The sequence below is a fragment of the Pavona decussata genome, unplaced genomic scaffold (assembly GCF_977016875.1).
Source record: "Pavona decussata unplaced genomic scaffold, jaPavDecu1.1 SCAFFOLD_87, whole genome shotgun sequence".
In the NCBI taxonomy this organism is placed as follows: domain Eukaryota; kingdom Metazoa; phylum Cnidaria; class Anthozoa; order Scleractinia; family Agariciidae; genus Pavona; species Pavona decussata.
Window position 1 is genome coordinate 4933370 of NW_028145504.1, and position 19131 is coordinate 4952500.

The window sequence follows — 19131 nt, forward strand, 5'->3', positions numbered from 1 at the left end:
AACTTGGCAAATATATCATCTTAAATTGTGTTTTTTGCAGTAGAAAACCTACATCTTAATATTTTGTTGGAGTTTTTGGACAATAATAGCGAGGCATTGCGATTTTTTGCCATGTTTTCACTGTCTATGGCAGAAAACAACAACTTCAGTTCAATTCATGCCACTTCCTCGTCGGTTCAAATTTGCACTTTTTTTAAAATGATTACCATGATACATCAAAGACATCGATTTCTGGTAAGAAAAGATCAAAATTCACTTATTTTTGAAATGTTGCAATTTTGTAATAGTTGGCAATAATACATACGAAAAGATGTTTTCTTACCATAGTTTCTGACAATATGGTAAAAAAATGATAAAAAACCCTAATTATTGCCACAAATCAGTATTTTTTATGGACGAGATAATAAAAAATTCCTTCATTTGTTCCAAAAAATGCATTTTAGAATATCCCCGATGGTTTTAGAACGTGTTGTTTGAAGAGCAGTCAACACTGGCTGACTTCAAGAAGTTGGCTCTCGGCCTCGCCTACATGTAGGAACTCTAATGTCTCTGGTGCATCATAACTCTATGAGCACGCAATTGCAAACGCATGACTTGACGATCAACGTACGTTATATATTTTGGCACATTTCTCGATGTACCGCGTCCTCTGTGAAAAGCTCACTAGTGACGTGAAATTCATACCACGGTATGTATTGACCACAGCTGTACAAGTTGAACAAAATGGCTGAGTCGCAAAGTAGCTCAACTCATATGATTAAATTGATATTTTCAAGTTGCATTTTTATTCTCATCGCCGTCCTCGCTGTTTAAATTTCTCGGGCCCCACCCATTGTGAATGGGAGCATCATATGGTTATTGTCCTCTGGGTGGAATGTTGTGCCTCATTGATACCGTTTACCGACTTATCCTTTCGTTAAGTTTTGTCAACACATTCCAGTTTGAAATCCGTTATCCATTTGTAAAGCAGGATGATAAGAAGAGTATTTATGGGGTGCCGGGTTCTCAGCTATCAGATATTCTCGGCCTCGCAAAATCCTGAGAAGGCGTAAGGATAAATTATTCTACGCTTTTGTCTTCCCTTGCGTTGTTTGTACATGATAAGCCAAAATGTCGAGCAAATACAGTGGAACCTCTCCTTCCGGACACCTCTTTAATACGGACACCTTTCTATTACAGACAGCTTACTTGGTCCCTCAAAAACCGAATCTATATTAATCTACTTCTCTGAAACAGACACCTCTATGATGCGGACACTTCAGTTCCGGTCCCCTTGGTGTCCGTAATAAGGAGGCTTGACTGTAACCCACAATCGTGCAGTTTGGGATGGTGTAAGGTTCGCTTACTGTTAACAATCGCGCGAGCGCAGATATATTAACCTGTGTAGCTAACGTTTATATTGGGACATGCGTTTTTCGCTTTTTGACCGCGCGGATACCAATTATTTTCACGCGCTCATACAGCAAAAAACGGGCAAAACCCCAAGGAAACACTTGCTGTGCAGGCTACAGCTGATATTGGTTTTCAGATCACACCTAAGTATCGTTCTCTTTTGTTTTTATCCCGTGTATTCTGTTCTTCCTAAATCAAAATCATTACGAATAACCGGAATGGTTCCAAAGCAACGCGCCCAAGGTAAGAAGGTAACGTCGGGTAGCTAGAGGTAGGGAGGGTGGAGTCAGTCTGGCAAACGCCGTGCTGATGTTGATCGTACATTTGCCGCTCGGTGTTTTGTTTTGCTCAGTAAAACTGAGTAGTTTTCTGTTATCATTAAAAGCCAGAATTATTTTGCAATATACTCATCTATGTACCCATTTTTTCAAGAAAACTTCGTGAGCATGCGTCCACAGTAACAAGCTATGCGGAAGCTACCCAGAGAGATAGCTGCGTCATGTAGGAGTTATGTTGCAGATTGGGCTGTGCAGATCGTGCAGGGTCGGATACCATAAGCTTAAATTTGTTTTGTTTCAGTGCCTTCCCATTGCGATGAACGTATCGTCAGATACTAGGACTGCTTTTCATCAAATACTTGAAACCAAAAAGTACTGTTTTCGCGCAATCGCGGGTTCATCATGATTTGTCAAGAATGAAGATATACATATTATCCGCCGGAAGACCCGCAGAATACAATACAGACCATGAATCAGATATTCTCGACGAGAATGCCCCGCGATAAGTTTCATATTTGTTGCAAGAGACAGCTAAATGCAGGTAAAGTCAGGATTCGTTGTAGACTGCACAAAGAGAAAAAATCCGCTAGAGTATTATGTATTGCGTGACCTTTCACCTTGATTGCGCACATGAATATTCAAGAGTGGGTTACCATGGAATTCAGCTTACTACATGTAGTGTTACCTACAAGAGATTCAAGTGTGGCTTTCTCGATTTTCTTCAAAGTCAAGAAGTTTTAAGGAGCCACTAGCTTATTATTTGACCGGAATGAGACGACCGGTCAAAAAATGACGAGTCTAATCGCTTCACAGAGGCAAGAATTTCCCAAGAAGTTACCGGGTTTGCCAGTGATTGAACACCCAGCCTTGCGAAGATCAGACGAAAACAATGCAGATTTACAAATCCGCGGAAACTCGCGTGAAGAAAGCACGTCTGGTTTGGAGGACATTCGCGATGCTCTTCCGCCGTTAAAGAGAAGAACAAAACAACAAATATCGCAGGGACATTCTAGAGTTCTAACATGGCCGCTGGGTAAGTTATTGTGAGGTTTTTAGGTAGCACATTTAGAATGTCATTTTGTAAAGTGTTAGCTCTTGCGGTGTGAAAAAGTCAAGCAATGCTGCGCTGGCTGTGGTATTTTTGTAAGCTTATGGTTACTACGGGAACCTTTGGGATGATTCCGGACAATGCGCAATTTTATAAGCTTAGGACTTTTATTTTTTTTATCCATTAGCTTATATCAATATCTTGGATCGGTTGGCAATTCACGTTTCTTAAGTAATCAAATAAAGGTTATCGCGTTGAAATCAATTATTATTCATAGACTTGGTAAATAAATATAAACGTTGTAGTTAATTTGCGGTGAAAATTCGTTCTCTGCAGTACCCAATTGTCGGTCTTCCTTCTTTGTTCATCCTGCTCAGTGTATAATATATCTTAAAATGACGCATTAATCATATTTCTCAAATGGGAGTTTACAGAGCTTCCACAGTAGAGTTGTTTCATGTTTGTATAAATGGCCACATAAATAATCCATAAAGTGACAGTTTTCATTTTTCATTGGAATGCTCTTTGTATTGGCTAGGTTTGAAGTCACCTAAGCTTAATTACACTGTACTGATACAAATTGTTACAATCAATCTTTTAACCCTTTAAGCCTTTACAGTGATCAGCATCAAATTTTGTCCTTGTAATATCAAAGCTTATATCAATCCCTGAGGTCATGAGAATTACGGTTACATGTATGATGACCCAAATTGAATTTTCTTGATATTTTAATAACTTCTGCAGTATGATCTGCTGTGCACAGTACTTTTATAAGAAAAGTATGGGGACAGCATAGGAGAATTTGTTCTATGATATTAGTAAGGGATTAATTAAAGGGTTAACGTTTAGCAATATACTTAATTCTTAGTTCCCAATTAAGATCCTGTATGGCCTAAATATTTATATTTTCTCCCAGTCTCTCATGACCAGTGTGTTTTGGTGAAATCTGATGTATCTTGCTGAGATGACACAATAAAAATTTTTAATTCTGAAATTGCATCTCAATATTTCATGGCAATCTCCAAATACATGAAACAAAGCTATAAAAGTTTAGCGTTCAACTCCATCCAGTAGTAAGCCTGACCACCATCCCAGAAGACATTTTGTATTTTTTGATATTTGTCTGACAATATGATTTTTCTCTCAGGGGCATATAGCTTAGCAGTTTGAAAATTATATATCATACAGATGTTTAAGATGGAAACATTATATTTTATTTGGTTGGTAGTGCATGAGGTTTGATAGATTAACACAAAAAAAAATCCTTTTAATTCTGTAAAGGTCAGGAAAAAGGAAAGTCCAGTGCCAGCAATGGTGCAGCATGGGAATCACCAGTGCACAAACTCACACCAGAAGAGGTAAGTCAAATTACTATAATATGATATACAATTTGTAGCAAATTATGCAGAATAGACATAGACACACAGAAATGAATACTGCTATTCCCTTTGCTCTTCCTAGAGTATTAAGGGCACCAATGATGAACCGATATACATGTACTTGCATGGAAATCCATGTACAATCAACTCCCTTTACGTTGCAGACACCCTTGGGACCGCGAGTTAGTGTCCTTTATAGCGAGAGTCCATAATACCAGAAATTTCTTTCAGTACAAACATCTGTACTCTATTTTTGCCGGGGATTTAGCTGCTGTCTTTAATTTACATGTATAGGGGTGTCTGTCATAGCGAGGTGTCCGCAAGGTGAGAGTTGACTTTACATGTACTGTAAATAAAAATCCTAGAGTTACTTATCAAAAACAATTTATTTATCAGATCAGCGTAAGGTTATGTTATAACACAGGGCATTTTTACATAATTATATACTTCTCCATCTCAACCATATTGGGGATTTTTTCCCTCTGAAGGGCTCAAAAAAGAAAAACAAAAAAAAACAAAAAGACAAAACCAAAACAAAAAAAAAATGAAAATGATTTGTAAAAATACTCAGCATATACATATACACACTGTATGACACAGCCTTAGACTGAACAACCTCTCTGTATGAATATTGCTATCACTGCCAGATAAGGTGGTCATATAGTATGTTGATGATGACATCATTTAAAATATGCTGTACATTTATACAAGTGTTAATAGCCACCACAATTGATTGGATTTTTCAGTTTCCAGAAAATCACCTCAGTTGAACAATTGAATTAATTGATATCAACAAAGGATTGGTAAAATAAACTAGTAAAGGTTGAAAACTGATAATTTTATTTGAAACATTGCAACAGTTTGGTTAACATGCCAGTGTCAAAACTTGGTTGCCATGGCAACATTCAATGCTAAAAGGTGGCCATTTACTTGTACATGTGTGCAAAGCTTCTGTCTCAAAGAAAGGCCTGATTAAAAGATATAAATAATTATCCCCCTAAAAAGGTTGAGAGCAAGCTTGAGGTGGTACATGTACATGTAGATGCATCAAAAATGTCTTGAATAAAGTAATTCAAAATAAAATAGAGCAACTATGTATATCCACATTGGTCTTTGCATGCATCACTTTTGAAACTTCTCAGGTATAGCTACATGTAATATGAAATGTGTATCTCTGGAAGTATCATAATTTTCAAGGATGGAAATTTCACTTATAAGTTACAGTGTAAAGTAAATTGCACGGTGCATGTAAATGTATTGGACTAAAAAATTGGAGGAATAATAATTTTTAATATACTTTTAAATGTATTTTAAATTTGTAGTTAGAGTGGTAAAGGATTGTGTCTCTCTCTGATATCTGAGTGTCATTGTAACCTTATATGTACATGTAGGGTAGAAAGCAAACTGGTGTACAATAATTATGTAATATTTGTGGTTAATTGCCTCTCTTCTCTTTTAGCTTGAAGATCTTATCCGCGAAAAATTGCCAGCTAGAATCAATGGACTACGGCAAGCGTTTCGCTCAAATGATCCCATGGGAAAAGGAAATGTATCAAGGTAAAAACAAATACAAATAATTATTATGAGGTACTTTTAAAAGCCCCTAATGTTAGCTGATTGTAGCAATAAAGTAATGTATTGATTACAATGTACTCTGATTAAATTATTGAAGTCTGCAAAAGTCATGCAAAAATTAAGGGACTTTTGAGCAAAACAAAAACTTGACCTAAAATTTGACTTGTGACAGTTATGCACTCAGCCCTCAATTATAATTATTGTAAGATTTTCTTTTAATAATTATTAAGTTTTATGGCAGGACTTCCTGATGATGACTTACTATTTTTTTTCAACGAAGAATTAAGTTTTAAATCTTTTTCCTTGACAGGGAAGCACTTGTTACAATTCTATATCATTTATGTGGCTACCTGACAACAGAGCAAGTCAATGGTCTTCTGAAAAGGTGATTACATGCATGTACAGTGTATCTATTTAAAGTGCAGTACAATGTACGAATCATGTTTGTGCAACATTGTATTACCTTAATTAGTAATACATGCACTTTGTGGTATAACTTTTAAGTTAAGTATCTCAAAAGTCTATTAAAACTTTTAATTAATAACATTCATAACATAAACTGTAAAATTTAATAATGTTGCGCATGAAGTTGTTAGTGGCCACATACACCGGAAGACTCCCCCTTAAATTTTATTTTTAATTATGTACTAAGAGGGGATTCACTTATTACCTTTAGTTGACACGGTCATTAATCTTCAGGGCCCAGCTGTTCAAAGCCCGATTAAGCTAATCCTGGGTTAGCGTGAACTTTTATTCGAGTTTAATTACTAATCAACAAAGATTCTTCAAAAGATTCTTCCCTTAGTTTTTACGTAGACTTTTCTTTACCAATAGCTTTTAAAATTTTCTTTTAAAAACATTTGTAATGATCCAAGTGAAATTCTCGGTTAACTTTTAACCGTGAATTAGCGTTAATCGGTGTTTGAACAACTGGACCCAGATGGCAATTTTATGATCGCACAATCTTGGTACGTACATGTAGCAAAAACAGGAAGCATTGGGCAGTTTTTTCAATACATGTTATGGGACAATAATTAATCATTTTTTTGCAGCTGAAGGGAATATTAATTTTTTTCTTTATTTTATAGGCTTGGACTGGACACACAAAGTACAATTTCATTTGAAAACTTTGTCACTCATTTCCAGGATGGTGAGGTTGGTACTAAAACTTACACTGTCTTAAAGTATATAAGACAGATTTTTTTTTATTTGCTTGATCGAATCTTCTTGTTGTTGTCGTATGAAAATTGAAAAAATAAATTCGCTATCGATTTTTCTTCCCCTCGTTTGAGGCGGTCAAGGAGTGAAATTTCACTTCCGGTTGTGTACAAAACTGCGCAAGGCGGGAGACTAGGGATAGTGGACCTGTGATGTCAATACAAGAACGCTGCTTTCGCGGATTCTCTGTTTCATTGTTTTTCTTTATGCAAAGGAAGAAAGATGGTGCTGCGGTGCATTGTTTACGGCTGCAGCAACACGAAAGACGTAAAAAAAGCGACCAGAGAATCCGCCAAAGCAGCATTCTTGTATTGACGTCACAGGTCCACTATCCCTAGTCTCCCGCCTTGCGCGGTTTTGTAGACACCCGGAAGTGAAATTTCACGTCTTTGACCGCCTCAAAGGAGGGGAAGAAAAATCGATAGCGAATTTATTTTTTCGATTTTCATACGAGAACTACAAGAAGATTCGATCAAGCAAATAAAAAAAAATCTGTCATATACACTTAAAGTGTTTCTTCAACAGTTGTTGTAACTTCAATCCAAGTGTAGGTGTATGTAAAGGTCGGAAAATTCTAGGGATACCATCTGTTTCCATCCACCTCTTCAGACTAACCTGGGATGGGAGTTAAAATTAAACAAGGGAAGTTACATGTATGCTCCACAGTGCAGACAAAAAGCTGTTAAAATGCCCCATGTTCTGGTAAGTTAAAAAAGAATGCAAAAGTAGATGTACATGTAATCCTCCTTTTTCTTGGTTCAATAGCGCAATATTTTTTAAACTGCAAAATGTTTATTTCTGGCTATGGAAAGATCACAGAAGGTACAGATGAGAGAATGCTGTACTTATTTAGGTATAATTTTATTTGTACCTCTTTATGCTAGTTTCTCAGTGTTTGGGGTATCTGATAAAATTATCTTATTGTATGGTGTAGCCCTCTTAGAGAGCTTGAGTAGGAAACAAAATTGTGGTCTATAGATATGGTCACTGCAGTCCAAAGCCTTGTTGTCAATTTAAATGACCCTGTGCCAGACTAAATTAATGTAAATGACATTGTACAGTTAATAAGAATTATAAACGTAAGGTAACATTCTGTTTTTCTTTTTTTCTCTGTTCTTAAGACACTCACCAAGGAATGGGTGGATCCTGTGGTCAGACCAACATTAAACTCTGCAAATCTTGCTAACCTACCAGCCAACAGATTACGACAAAGGCAGAGAGAAATTGCATTGGAACAGAAGTATGCTGCACTAAAAAAAGGCAGGAAAAATACACCACCTAAATTTTACTCAGCACTGGAGGTTGTCCCTCAGCTGAAAAGGACAGCTCAACAAGGGTGAGTTGCTTAAACAATAAATTACAACATCTAAATTTAATTAGGTTCTGTCAGGTCATGGCTATCGAGGGTAAATATTCATCCATAAAAGGCATTACAGACTGTATTTGTAGTACCCTTGTCCCCGTCCTTGTGGAAGAGACTGCTATAATTACAATTACTGGTCTTCATGTGCATAATATGTGATGATTGTCCAACAAAGTTTGAAAATGTTGGAAGTGCAATACTGGGTACTGTGATTGTGACTTTTTTCAAACCTAAAAGGGAAAGTGGTTTAATTAGGTGATGTGATCCTGACTCTATTATCAGTGTCCTTCTTGGGGGCTTGATTGAGCCATGCCTCCTGTTAACAACAGGGAGAAGCATTGAGAGTTTCACAGAGCTCAAGACTAGTAACAGATCTGGCTTCAGTAGCCATAACAAAATTCTATGGAGTCCACTTAAACAGTCTTGCTTTAGTTTCTGCTTTTTTCATTTTTCACACTGTATGTCCAGTACTCCAGTGCTTTATTGAAGGGCTCACTGCTGGTAACTAACCTATGGTGCATTCAGATAACTTTTTGTTGTTTAATAAGCTCACTCCCAGATTCTCCAGAGTTTTTGCAATTTTTGTGTCCTTGAATTCCTTCGGGAAACTTTGCTCCTATGCTTTATCTGCTGAGCACTTTAGGCTTTGTTTGCAATAAAAAGCTATAATTATGGCAACAACAGCAACAACAACTTTATTTTAACTTTTTTTAAAACAAATATTTTCAAACGTAATAAAAAAAGTAGTTAATGGGAACTCAGGGCAAGATCGGCAAGATGTTCATTTTCATCTCAAAACAAAGTGCTAAGCAGTGGATAAAACATTGGAGCAACATTTCCTGAAGGAATTCAAGGCCACATGCAATAATTATAACCCTGTTGAATCTGAGCTAAAACAACAAAAACTGATCTGAAATGCAGCATACAGCTGTAAGATAGTTACATGTACATGACTATGCCCTCAACCCTTCAGTTTTCACTAGTGGAAGTGCAAACATACTACTTTCCACCAAAACTGAATTTTTGCCAGGTTAGTTCACCAGCTAGCATTAGTGTCGAGCCCTGCCTGGACTGGTTTAAAATCCGATAGACACATGTACTTGTGTCAGTATTTGGGCTTAATCTGACTCCTTCCGGTTTTTTGAAGTCCCTTTCGTTGTCTTGTCCCCATGTAAACTCAGTTGGAAACAACTTAAAGGGAATTTATTCCATCCACACAGAAGCTAACAATTAAATTAAACCATGGCTACAACCTTCATGCTAGAGTTTGGTCAATGTGCAGGCCTTTGTCTTCAAACTATACAATGTTCATAATTTATAATGTAAATTTAAGTATTCTTTTTGGAATAGACATATTGACAGCTGGAATGCTTTGCCAAATGATGTTGCAGATTGTTGCAGAAACTTCTGTACAAACATTTGTACAGGTGTTAGTGTCTCTTTATCATCGCACCATGATGACTGCATTGGTCCTATAATGATACTTGACTGTGTATATTACGGGATAAATGTTCAATTTTAATCTTGTACGATTTGATATTCATATAGATTTTGTAAGCTATTTGTAAATTATATATTGTATTTACTGTATTCTATTTTTACTACATGTAGATGTTAGGGGGTCACCTTTGCATGAGGATTGGGTTCCTCCCTGTTAACACCCTTTTCGCCTTCTTTTACTGCCTGATTTATAAATGCAAATAAAGTTGTTATTAATTAATAAGTATTGTAAGAATAGAAAAAAGAAAAAGAAAGCGCAGCATGGTGGCGACTTTCATTGTTGGAGATAATCGTTTAATTTACACTTAAAAGGATACAAGCTTAAAACTCAGGATTTTTTTGCAGAACACTTTCTTACAAGAAGATCTTTCCTCCATCTTGTTTTGATGTTGATGGAATGGTACTCAAACCACAATTGAGGACTGCCCTGCAGGTTTTAGGCTACCAGATGTATGAGGAAGAATTTGATAAAGTCTGGGACAGGTACAGTACATAATTCTAGAAGATGTCCAAATCTCTCCCCCTCATTCCTCTGAAAATCCCAGTTCAGCTTCATTGTACTTTCCATAAAAAAAATTTGATTTTGAGACCACTCCCCACCCCCACTAACTCAATTTCCAATTTGGGTGGGGATTGGATAATCTCTGGAACTGTGCGATAATTAATTTGCATTCAGTGTGCATTGTGGAATTATTGAAACACCATAAGTCCATTGGTGCTGTAGGCTGATTACACATGCAAGGCCAGGGCATCACACACTTGCACCGCAATAAGCTATGCTAATTAATATTATTACCTTTACTGTTTTGCTTGTAGATTTGATAAAACAGGCCTTGGAGCGGTGGATTCATTGGTTTTCTTCAGAACACTAGGAATAAATCCCTTTTATGGTAAATGCATGTTATGATTATAATTACTAGGTAGTATACTTTTTATTTGTAAATGTACAATTCATATCAGCATTTCAAGATTCTCTCTCTTGTATTAATATCCAAATATACACTTACCGTGGCCTACAGTGTAAATTATTACACCGCATTTTGTTTATTTACGTGTATGCCAGTGTTCACCTCATCAGGCAGTAACCGGTAAAATTATTACCTCTTGTATTTTTACCGCATATTTCTGCCGAGAACCGCATACAAAAATGTGGATAATGCAGCGGATTTGGATTGATATCAGAAAACTGTAGTTGGTATTACATGTTCTTATTATTTTCATGTCCCGCCATCACAGAATATCCTAAAAAAGTAAAACAGCCTCCTCAATCTAAAGCTGAGGAAGAAGAGAAGATTTCCATTAAGGAGGAAACAGTACCTAAAGAGGAAGTGAAACTACCGTCACAACCAAGCAGTGAAAAGGAACCGCTGCTGGAGAAAGAACAAACCAGTACATTAGACAGTGTTATGCGCTTGCTTTCCGCAAAGGTGAGATAAAAAGTGTCATCACAGACTTGCAGCATAATGATCAGATAACTGATTTAGTTGAATATAAAATTGTACAGTATAGTATGGTTTGAGTTGTTGTCTTAAATTAGCTACTGTGTTGTGTCACTGTAAGTAATAATAATAAACAGGTATGGACGATGGGAATCCTACACTGCTAAATCTCATCCATCTGAACGGGTACTATAGTCCATTGCATATTTTCGCCCCTGCGAGGAGAAGCGACGCGCAATTTTTCGCGTGCGTGCGTGCGTTGGCGTTACTAGCTCGCTTTACTATCCCTAAGAGAAATAAGGGAATACTGGTAGTCTATGGTCTGGTGAAAAATTAAGCAAATCATCATTCTGCTTGGGGGTAAACCCTTGCATATGATCGAAGAGCAACACGTCCAGAGGGGAGTAACACAGTAGCCAACTATCTTAATATACTTGACACCTTTTTGCTTTGAGCAGTACTGTACATGCAGAGTACCATCGTCCTTTTTGTGTGAAGTAAGGAGTCTGCAGATACGAGCCCCATGTATTCTAGAAAAGGGCAATTGCGTGAAAGTTGATCCTTACATCTACACAATTCCTACAATTATTGTCTCTTAACCTCGAATGTAAGTTACTGAGATGCAATCATTATTATTGTAATTTCTCTAGCATTTATATTTCACTGAAATTTGTTGTTCATTTCACACTGAAGATGGCAGAGGCAACTGCCGAAACATGTCTGTAAAACTCAGGAGTGTCGTGTTTTTCTTAAAATTAATTTCACATTTAATATTTTGATTTCACTGTCTAAAAACAGAACACTTTTTATAACTATTGTCTTTCAGTTTAAAGAGGGCTACAACCAAGTGCTTAATTCATTTTGCAAGTATGATCCAGAGGATACCGGGCAGGTAATGAGCTAAACATGTACGCACATGTTGCAATCTAAAACTTTCCAGCATATTCGTTTGTGTCATTTGGATTTCAGTCGGTTGAGTCAGAAGCGCCCAGACTTACCCAGACTTAATTTGCTTCGGCCTTCATTGTAAGTACAGTATGTACATGCGGCTAAGTTAACTACGTAAGTGCTTCGCCCTCTTTTGCACGAAACACTGCGTGTAATGTTTTTACTCGCGCGTAACGCGCGCGTAAATTGTGTGTAAATTGCGTGCAATATGGCGGATTTATACGCATGATACGCGCGTGTGATGCTGCTATTTCCTGCGGCCAGTACTGTAGCATTTAGCCTAGCATTAACTGAAGACTTTACTTTTTCCATTCGAGGAACGCACACACTGAAAAAGCTTGCCTTTAACGTTGCATCCCCTCAAACATTTCGAAACAGAGATGACATTGTTATTGTCTACTGGACTGTAAATTAAGTATGATTAGTATTAGTGTTATTAATATATTATTCATTTGTATTACTTTAGTATAAGAGTCGTGTTTTTAAGTTGTAAAACGACCCCACGACAGGGTCCGAAATTAACTTTTTTACGCAGGCGCCAAGTGGCGACTGAAATTTTTTTTTCAGTCGCCATATGGAAAAATGTGGTCGCCAAAAAGCAGAAAAAAAAGTGTCAATAAATTTTTCCTTCGCAGCGAAACGCAAACCAAAATTTTTGGTTGCCAGATGGAAAATTCTGGTCGCCAATTTTTCTTTTAAGAATCAGAACGAAGAGAAGGCGTTTGGGGCCGCAATGGCGATTTACACTGAAAAACTACGACAAACGAATCGAATGCCGGCTATATACGCAGTTTCATAAGACTGCTAAATGGTTTAAGTCAACTTAATACCTTCTCTTGTCTCTACCTTTTGGAGAAGAAATATACCCGATTTAAAAAAACTGCCGGTTGGTTCTTTGCTCTATGTTCAAAACCGTAAACGATCTTTCCTTTCGCGTTCTGTCTAGACGATCGACGGATCGCCATGTTGTTCGCACCAGGCCACAACCGTGCAGCATTTCTCGTTTAAAAAACATGGCGGCGAAGCTTCGCACTGCTCGGGCTGTGAAGCATTATGATAGATTTATAATAACAGGAAAATCGGTTTTATACTTCAAAAGCAGTGGAAAGGTAAAAAGTAAGTGACCAATTGGCGGGCGGCTTTGAATTTTATTTTTATCGATTTGGCTGAAAATCAAAGTTATTGCTTGTATAATGATCGTGGCATGAAATAGTTAATCGCCCGCTAGCGACTAGTTGTAAAATTCTGGTCGCCAGTGCAAAATTTTTAGTCGCATTGGCGACCAGGAAGGCGCAATTTCGGACCCTGCCCCACGAGCTATTGCTTTTTAACTAACGGTACGGTATGGAATGATATGGTACGGTATGATATGATATCATCATTCATAATTGATTCGTTTCATTGTTTTGTCCTCTACATCAGATAAGCAGAGCAAACTTCCGTAAAGCTTTATCTGAGTATCACCTGCAGCTCGGCCCCGTTGAAGCTGAACATTTCTTACAAAGGTATGCAATTATACAAGGTTATAATGAACCTACGGTTATCAAGTGTGCTGTCTACAGGCTCGGGTTTTAACTCAAGGTCAGTTTTAAATATTGCTGTCCATAGGTGTGGCCTGCGAGAACACAGTATGGTACCGTATAAGAAGCTTATGGACTTGTACCTGGATCGTTCACAAGAAGGAAGGTTACAGGCTATCTTGGATGACCCTAGACACAGGTACAGTTTACAAGTCATGGCGTACATGTAATTCTGCTTAGATTAAAGTAGATCAGTAGTTCACTGTTGTATTTGCTTTTCTTTTGATTTCAACACAGGTTTAACTGCAGCAGAGATTCAGCTATTGGTAACACATCGGCACTGGATGCTGAAGCAAGACTCTTGGATATACTGCAGTCCGACTTCCTTGCTCTTCTTGGAGCTTTTAAGTAAGAGATGACAACGTTTTTTTTTAATTAAGCGGCTGAATTTAATTAGTTACATTGAAGAAAGACCCTCGCAGTTATTTACGCAACTTAAGCAGTTACAAAAAGAAAGCCTGAAAAAAAAAAAATTCAGGCATAAACGGGGTGCGAACCCATGACCTCTGCGATGCCGGTGCAGTGCTATACCAACTGAGCTATCAAGCCAACTGGGAGCTGATCATATTGTGAGTTCGTAATATACCCTTGAAGGATGAATAAATGAATATGAATATATGAAACATATATTTGAACTGCGGGTGAAAGATTAAATAAAAGAAAGATCCTCGCAGTTTTTTATTGCCCAATAAACTAGTGTCTAAAATTGACCAAATTAGCCTCCAGGAATACCTTAAGCTTGAGCCGGTTGAACATATTCATAATAATATTTTGTTGGTTTGTTTTTGCAGACAGCTCGACAGAGAAAACCTAGGAGTGGTTAAGCGATACCAGTTTAAAGAGCTGTTAGAGGTTCGCTTCAACATTAAGATCAGCGATGAAGAGCTCAAGTCTGTTTTACGTCTATTACTTGAAGACTCTGCTCATGGCTTGGTACCTTATGCTCAATTTCTGGAACTTTTTACCGCATCAAGGTACATCTTCATACACTATAACAATTATTTGTTAGATCTGGCCGGTATGATGAAGTATCTGTAAGGTTAGTCCTTGAAAAGTGTGTTGTTGGGTTGACTGTGGTTTTTATACTCTAAGCGAAAGTCATCGTTTTAAGTGAAAAGTGTGAGAAATCTCCTCGTTTTTGTTTGTTTATCGTTGATCAAATAAAAACGAGAGACGGAAAACTAATGCATGCATGTTGGCGGGTCCTCAATGCACTTTTCTTGACATGTTGTTAAACCGTCAGTAAGCAAAAACAGTCTACACTATACAGTTCCTGAAGTGAGTAACTTCTATAGTCAGAATCGCTTTTCTGTGGATGCCTTCGTCATGAGGTACAAAGAAGTGGTTAACATCGTGAAGAGAAACTGCAGCGTATGAATCAGTAATTTTCTATGAAATGATCAGATCACGATGAAAGCGTTGGGACTACACACTTCCTTGCGTATCACGCACGTTCAAGTGCCTTCTAGTACCAAGGTTAAACAAAATGGGCTGAATGCTGCACAACAAAAGTACTTGTTTGTATGATAATATTCCGTGCTGGAATGGCACGGGAAGGTGTTACATACATTCTGAGACCTGTTTCCACGAAATATTTACAAACGCTTGCGGTAGTCTAGAGACTAAAAAATGCAACCGCCTTCTTCGCTGACACATTGATTTGAAAAATCTGGGTCTTTGGGATGTATAGACGATTACATGGGGTACTTAGTCTTCTGGGCCCGGTTGGTCGAAAGCCGATTAACCCTAATCCCCGATTAAAACTTAACCGAGGTTTTCAACTCGCTTGTTAAAAATGCTTTTCAAACGCTTATTTTATGGTAAAGAGAAGTCTTAGTCAAAGTTAAAGGACTAAAATCTTTTGGGAGAATCTTTAACTGTTTAGCAATTAACCCAGGATTAGCTTAATAGGGCTTTTAACAACTGGACCCTGTTATTCAATTTTTCAACTTGTGTCGCATAGGGAAAACAAGGAGGTCTCAAGCAATGGCAAAATACCGAGTCCGCGTTTCGGCAGCGGCAGACCAACTACTTCACCCAAGGAGCTGAGCTCACCGCGGAGACCTGCATCACGCAAGGGACTGGAAAGGAGTTCTACACAACCAGAGATAACAAAGAAGGAATCACCACCGAGGAGTGCTCATGTGGTTAGTATGGCAACCTACACGTGCATTGTATCGTAGAGTAACCTCCCATCCCCTTTCCCCGAAAGGGAGAAAGGTGATTAGTGATCCCAAGAACAAAAAGATCGGTAACTTGACATAAAGTATTTTTCTTTTTAATAGTCTTCTGAGATTCCTGGAGGTTATGTTGTAAAAGCAACCTTTTCGGACAGATTAATTGCCCTTCTTCTGGCTACAAAAGGTCGAGAAGCCAATGCGATGGTGTTTCGTGATCTTTTTGTGGCAGAAGAAAGGCTGTTAAAGTACATGAAACGTTGCCTTTTCAAAGTTTAACCTCCGGGAATCTCTGGACAGGTGGAAGCTTTAGGGACACTGCCAGAGACAGGTAAGGATGTGAACAGAATCATTGATTGCAGACAAAAGCAGCTGGAAGAACACGGACCATTTAGGGTCAGTTATTAATATGAAAGATAGTTTAGACGGTGTTTAACAAAACCACGTTCTAAGCCATTTTCAATTTTGCTACCAATCACATCTAAACATTGGCTGCTGCTGACGGTAGCAAGAAGGCTTGCATCCCAGACTAGAAAACTATTTATCTACTTACAATAAAATACTTATCAACAGATTTGGAGGCCCACTGATTGTCTTAAGCCACGTCCTACATTAGACTTTGTATAAATAACTGGCCCTAAAAGTTTTGGAAGAGTTTTCTTTTAAAGATGTATCGAGCTCCTTTCCTTTCGAACATTGTGTCATAAAAAGCATAACGTCCGTAAAACAGAATCTAAGAAGTCCTATTTCTTGCTGACGGGAAAGTGTTGTCTTATTAACAGGGTTGCCAAGCAAAAATATGTTGTAGGATATTTTTGCTCAGGTTAATGGTCTTCATTAAATACTAACGGGGTTGTTGAAGGGGGGGTGTCATACTCATGTTTTGTTGTACGACAATTTTATTTCTTTGATACAAAATCCCTTAGAAAAGGTGGTTAGTTGACGCTTTGTAAACAATACGTGTAAATGTAGTGTGATATTCACAACTTATTTTACCCTTGCAGTTATTCTCTGTTATTCGAGAACTACTAACTGAAAAATTCCAAGTTATCCACAAGGTTTGTGTTTTGTCTTGGGTATCAAGTTGTTTTTGTTTTTGTTACCGTAGTTCCATTTCGTTAAATTATGGCATTACCATGTTCCACTTTGTCTGTTTTACGCTGCAGGCCTTTCAGGGAATGGACCAGCTCAAAAAAGGATATATATCCAAAGGGATGTTTCAAAGATTATTTGAAAGGTACAAGCGTAGCAGCATTTGATTTCAACGAACTGAGTACTATTTTTGAAAGTAATGTAAGCTATTTATTGCCTGCGTTAAAACCGTGTGTTTTACACGGCAGCTTTCCGATACGTGTAAATTCCGACACGCCTATCGACTCGGCCCATCACGATAACACATCCTAATCTTGACAGTTGGGTTATATTATTTCCAATTTCAGATATAACGTAAGGTTAAGATCATCAGAGATTGACTTGATGTTTTCCAAGTTACCATCTGAAAAGGATGGTTCTGTAAGCTTCGAGGAGTTGGTGCAGTATTGTTTCTTGAACTTCAACGTAACGTCACTTGGAGAAGGGGAAGAAGGACAACCTGGTGAGTAATTATCATGAGAGGAAAACAAATTTTTGACATTGATATCCATAGCGCGAAAACCTCAATCAATCAATCAATCAATCAATCAATCAATCAATCAATCAATCAATCAATCAATCAATCAATCAATCAATCAATCAATCAATCAATCAATCAATCAATCGATCGATCGATCGATCGATCGATCAAGATCGAACTAAAAACGTCAGTTGAAATAAAAATGCTAAAATTATCCAAGGACGAAAAAAGACTTCATATGATTCAAATGTTACAAAATGTGAATAGGCTAATTTGAATCAAATAGGAGGTGATAATTATAGTTTACCATCTAGTAGAGAAACGCCAGAAAGGGGGTAAAAACAAAGGAACTATATTGGTTAGATTGCAAAAGGTTGCAGATAACTACGAACAACGACCTTTAATATCATGATTTTCTCAACAAATGAGCATGACTTAACTCCCTTAGGTGTAGTATTTTGGGTGTATAAATTTGAAGAATTTTTTAATCCATTAATTTGATTGCCATGCTTTACACGTTTAAAGGCTCGCTGTCACATGTTCTTCAAGAATATGCCAAGTCTATCATGCACAAGAAACTCGAGCCTGTTCCTGAAGAGAAAGAGACTGAGCCCGAACCACTCCCAACTTCACCCTCCCAAGTACAACAGGACGACCTGGCAGGGTCCCCCACAGAGGACAAGAAATCTCTCCCACCGCTAAAGGCACATACCAAACCATCAGTGGATTCTGCTCTAAAGAAAATAAAGCCACAGGTACCTATCCTTTTCTGAAAATAATAGCTTTTCTTGTAGCAACCTACCAGTGTATTTTAAAAAGCCGACAAACAACCTAAACAGCAGGAAGTACTACTAAGTTGCTTTCATTTTAATAAAGATACTTCAGAATTTTAGTCAACAAACTGAAAAGTTAGCATCACCATAATAAACAGCACCACAGTACAGGTGCGTACTGCTCAATAGCTTTCCTTTCAATTGCCATACTTTATTATTTATCCACAGACAAAATGAAAATGTGAAATAAGTGGACAAACAAGGCAAAAACGTCGTAACCTTTATTCCTGCTTCTGCTTCAGTCTTTGCCAGTTAAGTTAGCACCGCCTTAAGTTGGTTCACAATGGTTTCCAGCACTTAAACTTTGACGGATCAATACTATTACTCTTTATCGCTGGATGTTACAATAATGGTATCAAACAAATGGCTAAACAAGCTATGGTAAACAAGCTATGGTCAGTTTTTCGTCTGAATAGGCTAACAAAGCCACAATATAACCTGTTAAAAACAGCCCTAATTCTAGCTTAAGGTGAATGTAACTCATAAACAAGCTCGAGTGCTGGAAACCTTTGCCATCCACCTTAAATCTTCGCCCTATCCTGCATGAGGACGTCTCCTGCCTATTAATACAGCTGTACATGTAGACGTATTTTCACAGGGCAACTTTATTCTGCAGTTAGCATAGCTAACTTCTTGTGATGTTATGTGTAGGTGTGTTCGCAGTGGAGTGAGTTACGGGACGCCTTCATCGCAGAGGACATCGAAGGAACTGCAACACTGGATTTCAGTGATTTTAAGGTAACGCAAACCCTGTAGTAGGGATTTTGACTTGTCCATCATTTACACTGA

General features: G+C 37.7%; 1 protein-coding gene across 1 annotated transcript in view; it reads left to right on the forward strand.

The window, feature by feature from the left end:
* Positions 1–1928: 1928 nt before the first annotated feature.
* LOC146474960 (EF-hand calcium-binding domain-containing protein 6-like) overlaps positions 1929–19131 on the forward strand; it is a 19397-nt gene continuing 2194 nt past the window's right edge. The window contains exons 1-20 of the mRNA XM_085116702.1: positions 1929–2703; positions 4000–4076; positions 5557–5654; positions 5983–6057; positions 6761–6827; positions 8012–8226; positions 10099–10236; positions 10570–10643; positions 10990–11180; positions 12019–12084; positions 13563–13645; positions 13749–13859; positions 13958–14068; positions 14512–14694; positions 15684–15867; positions 16902–16955; positions 17064–17134; positions 17337–17491; positions 18035–18264; positions 18994–19080. Coding sequence (XP_084972828.1) covers positions 2460–2703; positions 4000–4076; positions 5557–5654; positions 5983–6057; positions 6761–6827; positions 8012–8226; positions 10099–10236; positions 10570–10643; positions 10990–11180; positions 12019–12084; positions 13563–13645; positions 13749–13859; positions 13958–14068; positions 14512–14694; positions 15684–15867; positions 16902–16955; positions 17064–17134; positions 17337–17491; positions 18035–18264; positions 18994–19080 — 2514 coding nt within the window. The 5' untranslated portion in view covers positions 1929–2459. The remainder of the gene's footprint in view (positions 2704–3999; positions 4077–5556; positions 5655–5982; positions 6058–6760; positions 6828–8011; positions 8227–10098; positions 10237–10569; positions 10644–10989; positions 11181–12018; positions 12085–13562; positions 13646–13748; positions 13860–13957; positions 14069–14511; positions 14695–15683; positions 15868–16901; positions 16956–17063; positions 17135–17336; positions 17492–18034; positions 18265–18993; positions 19081–19131) is intronic.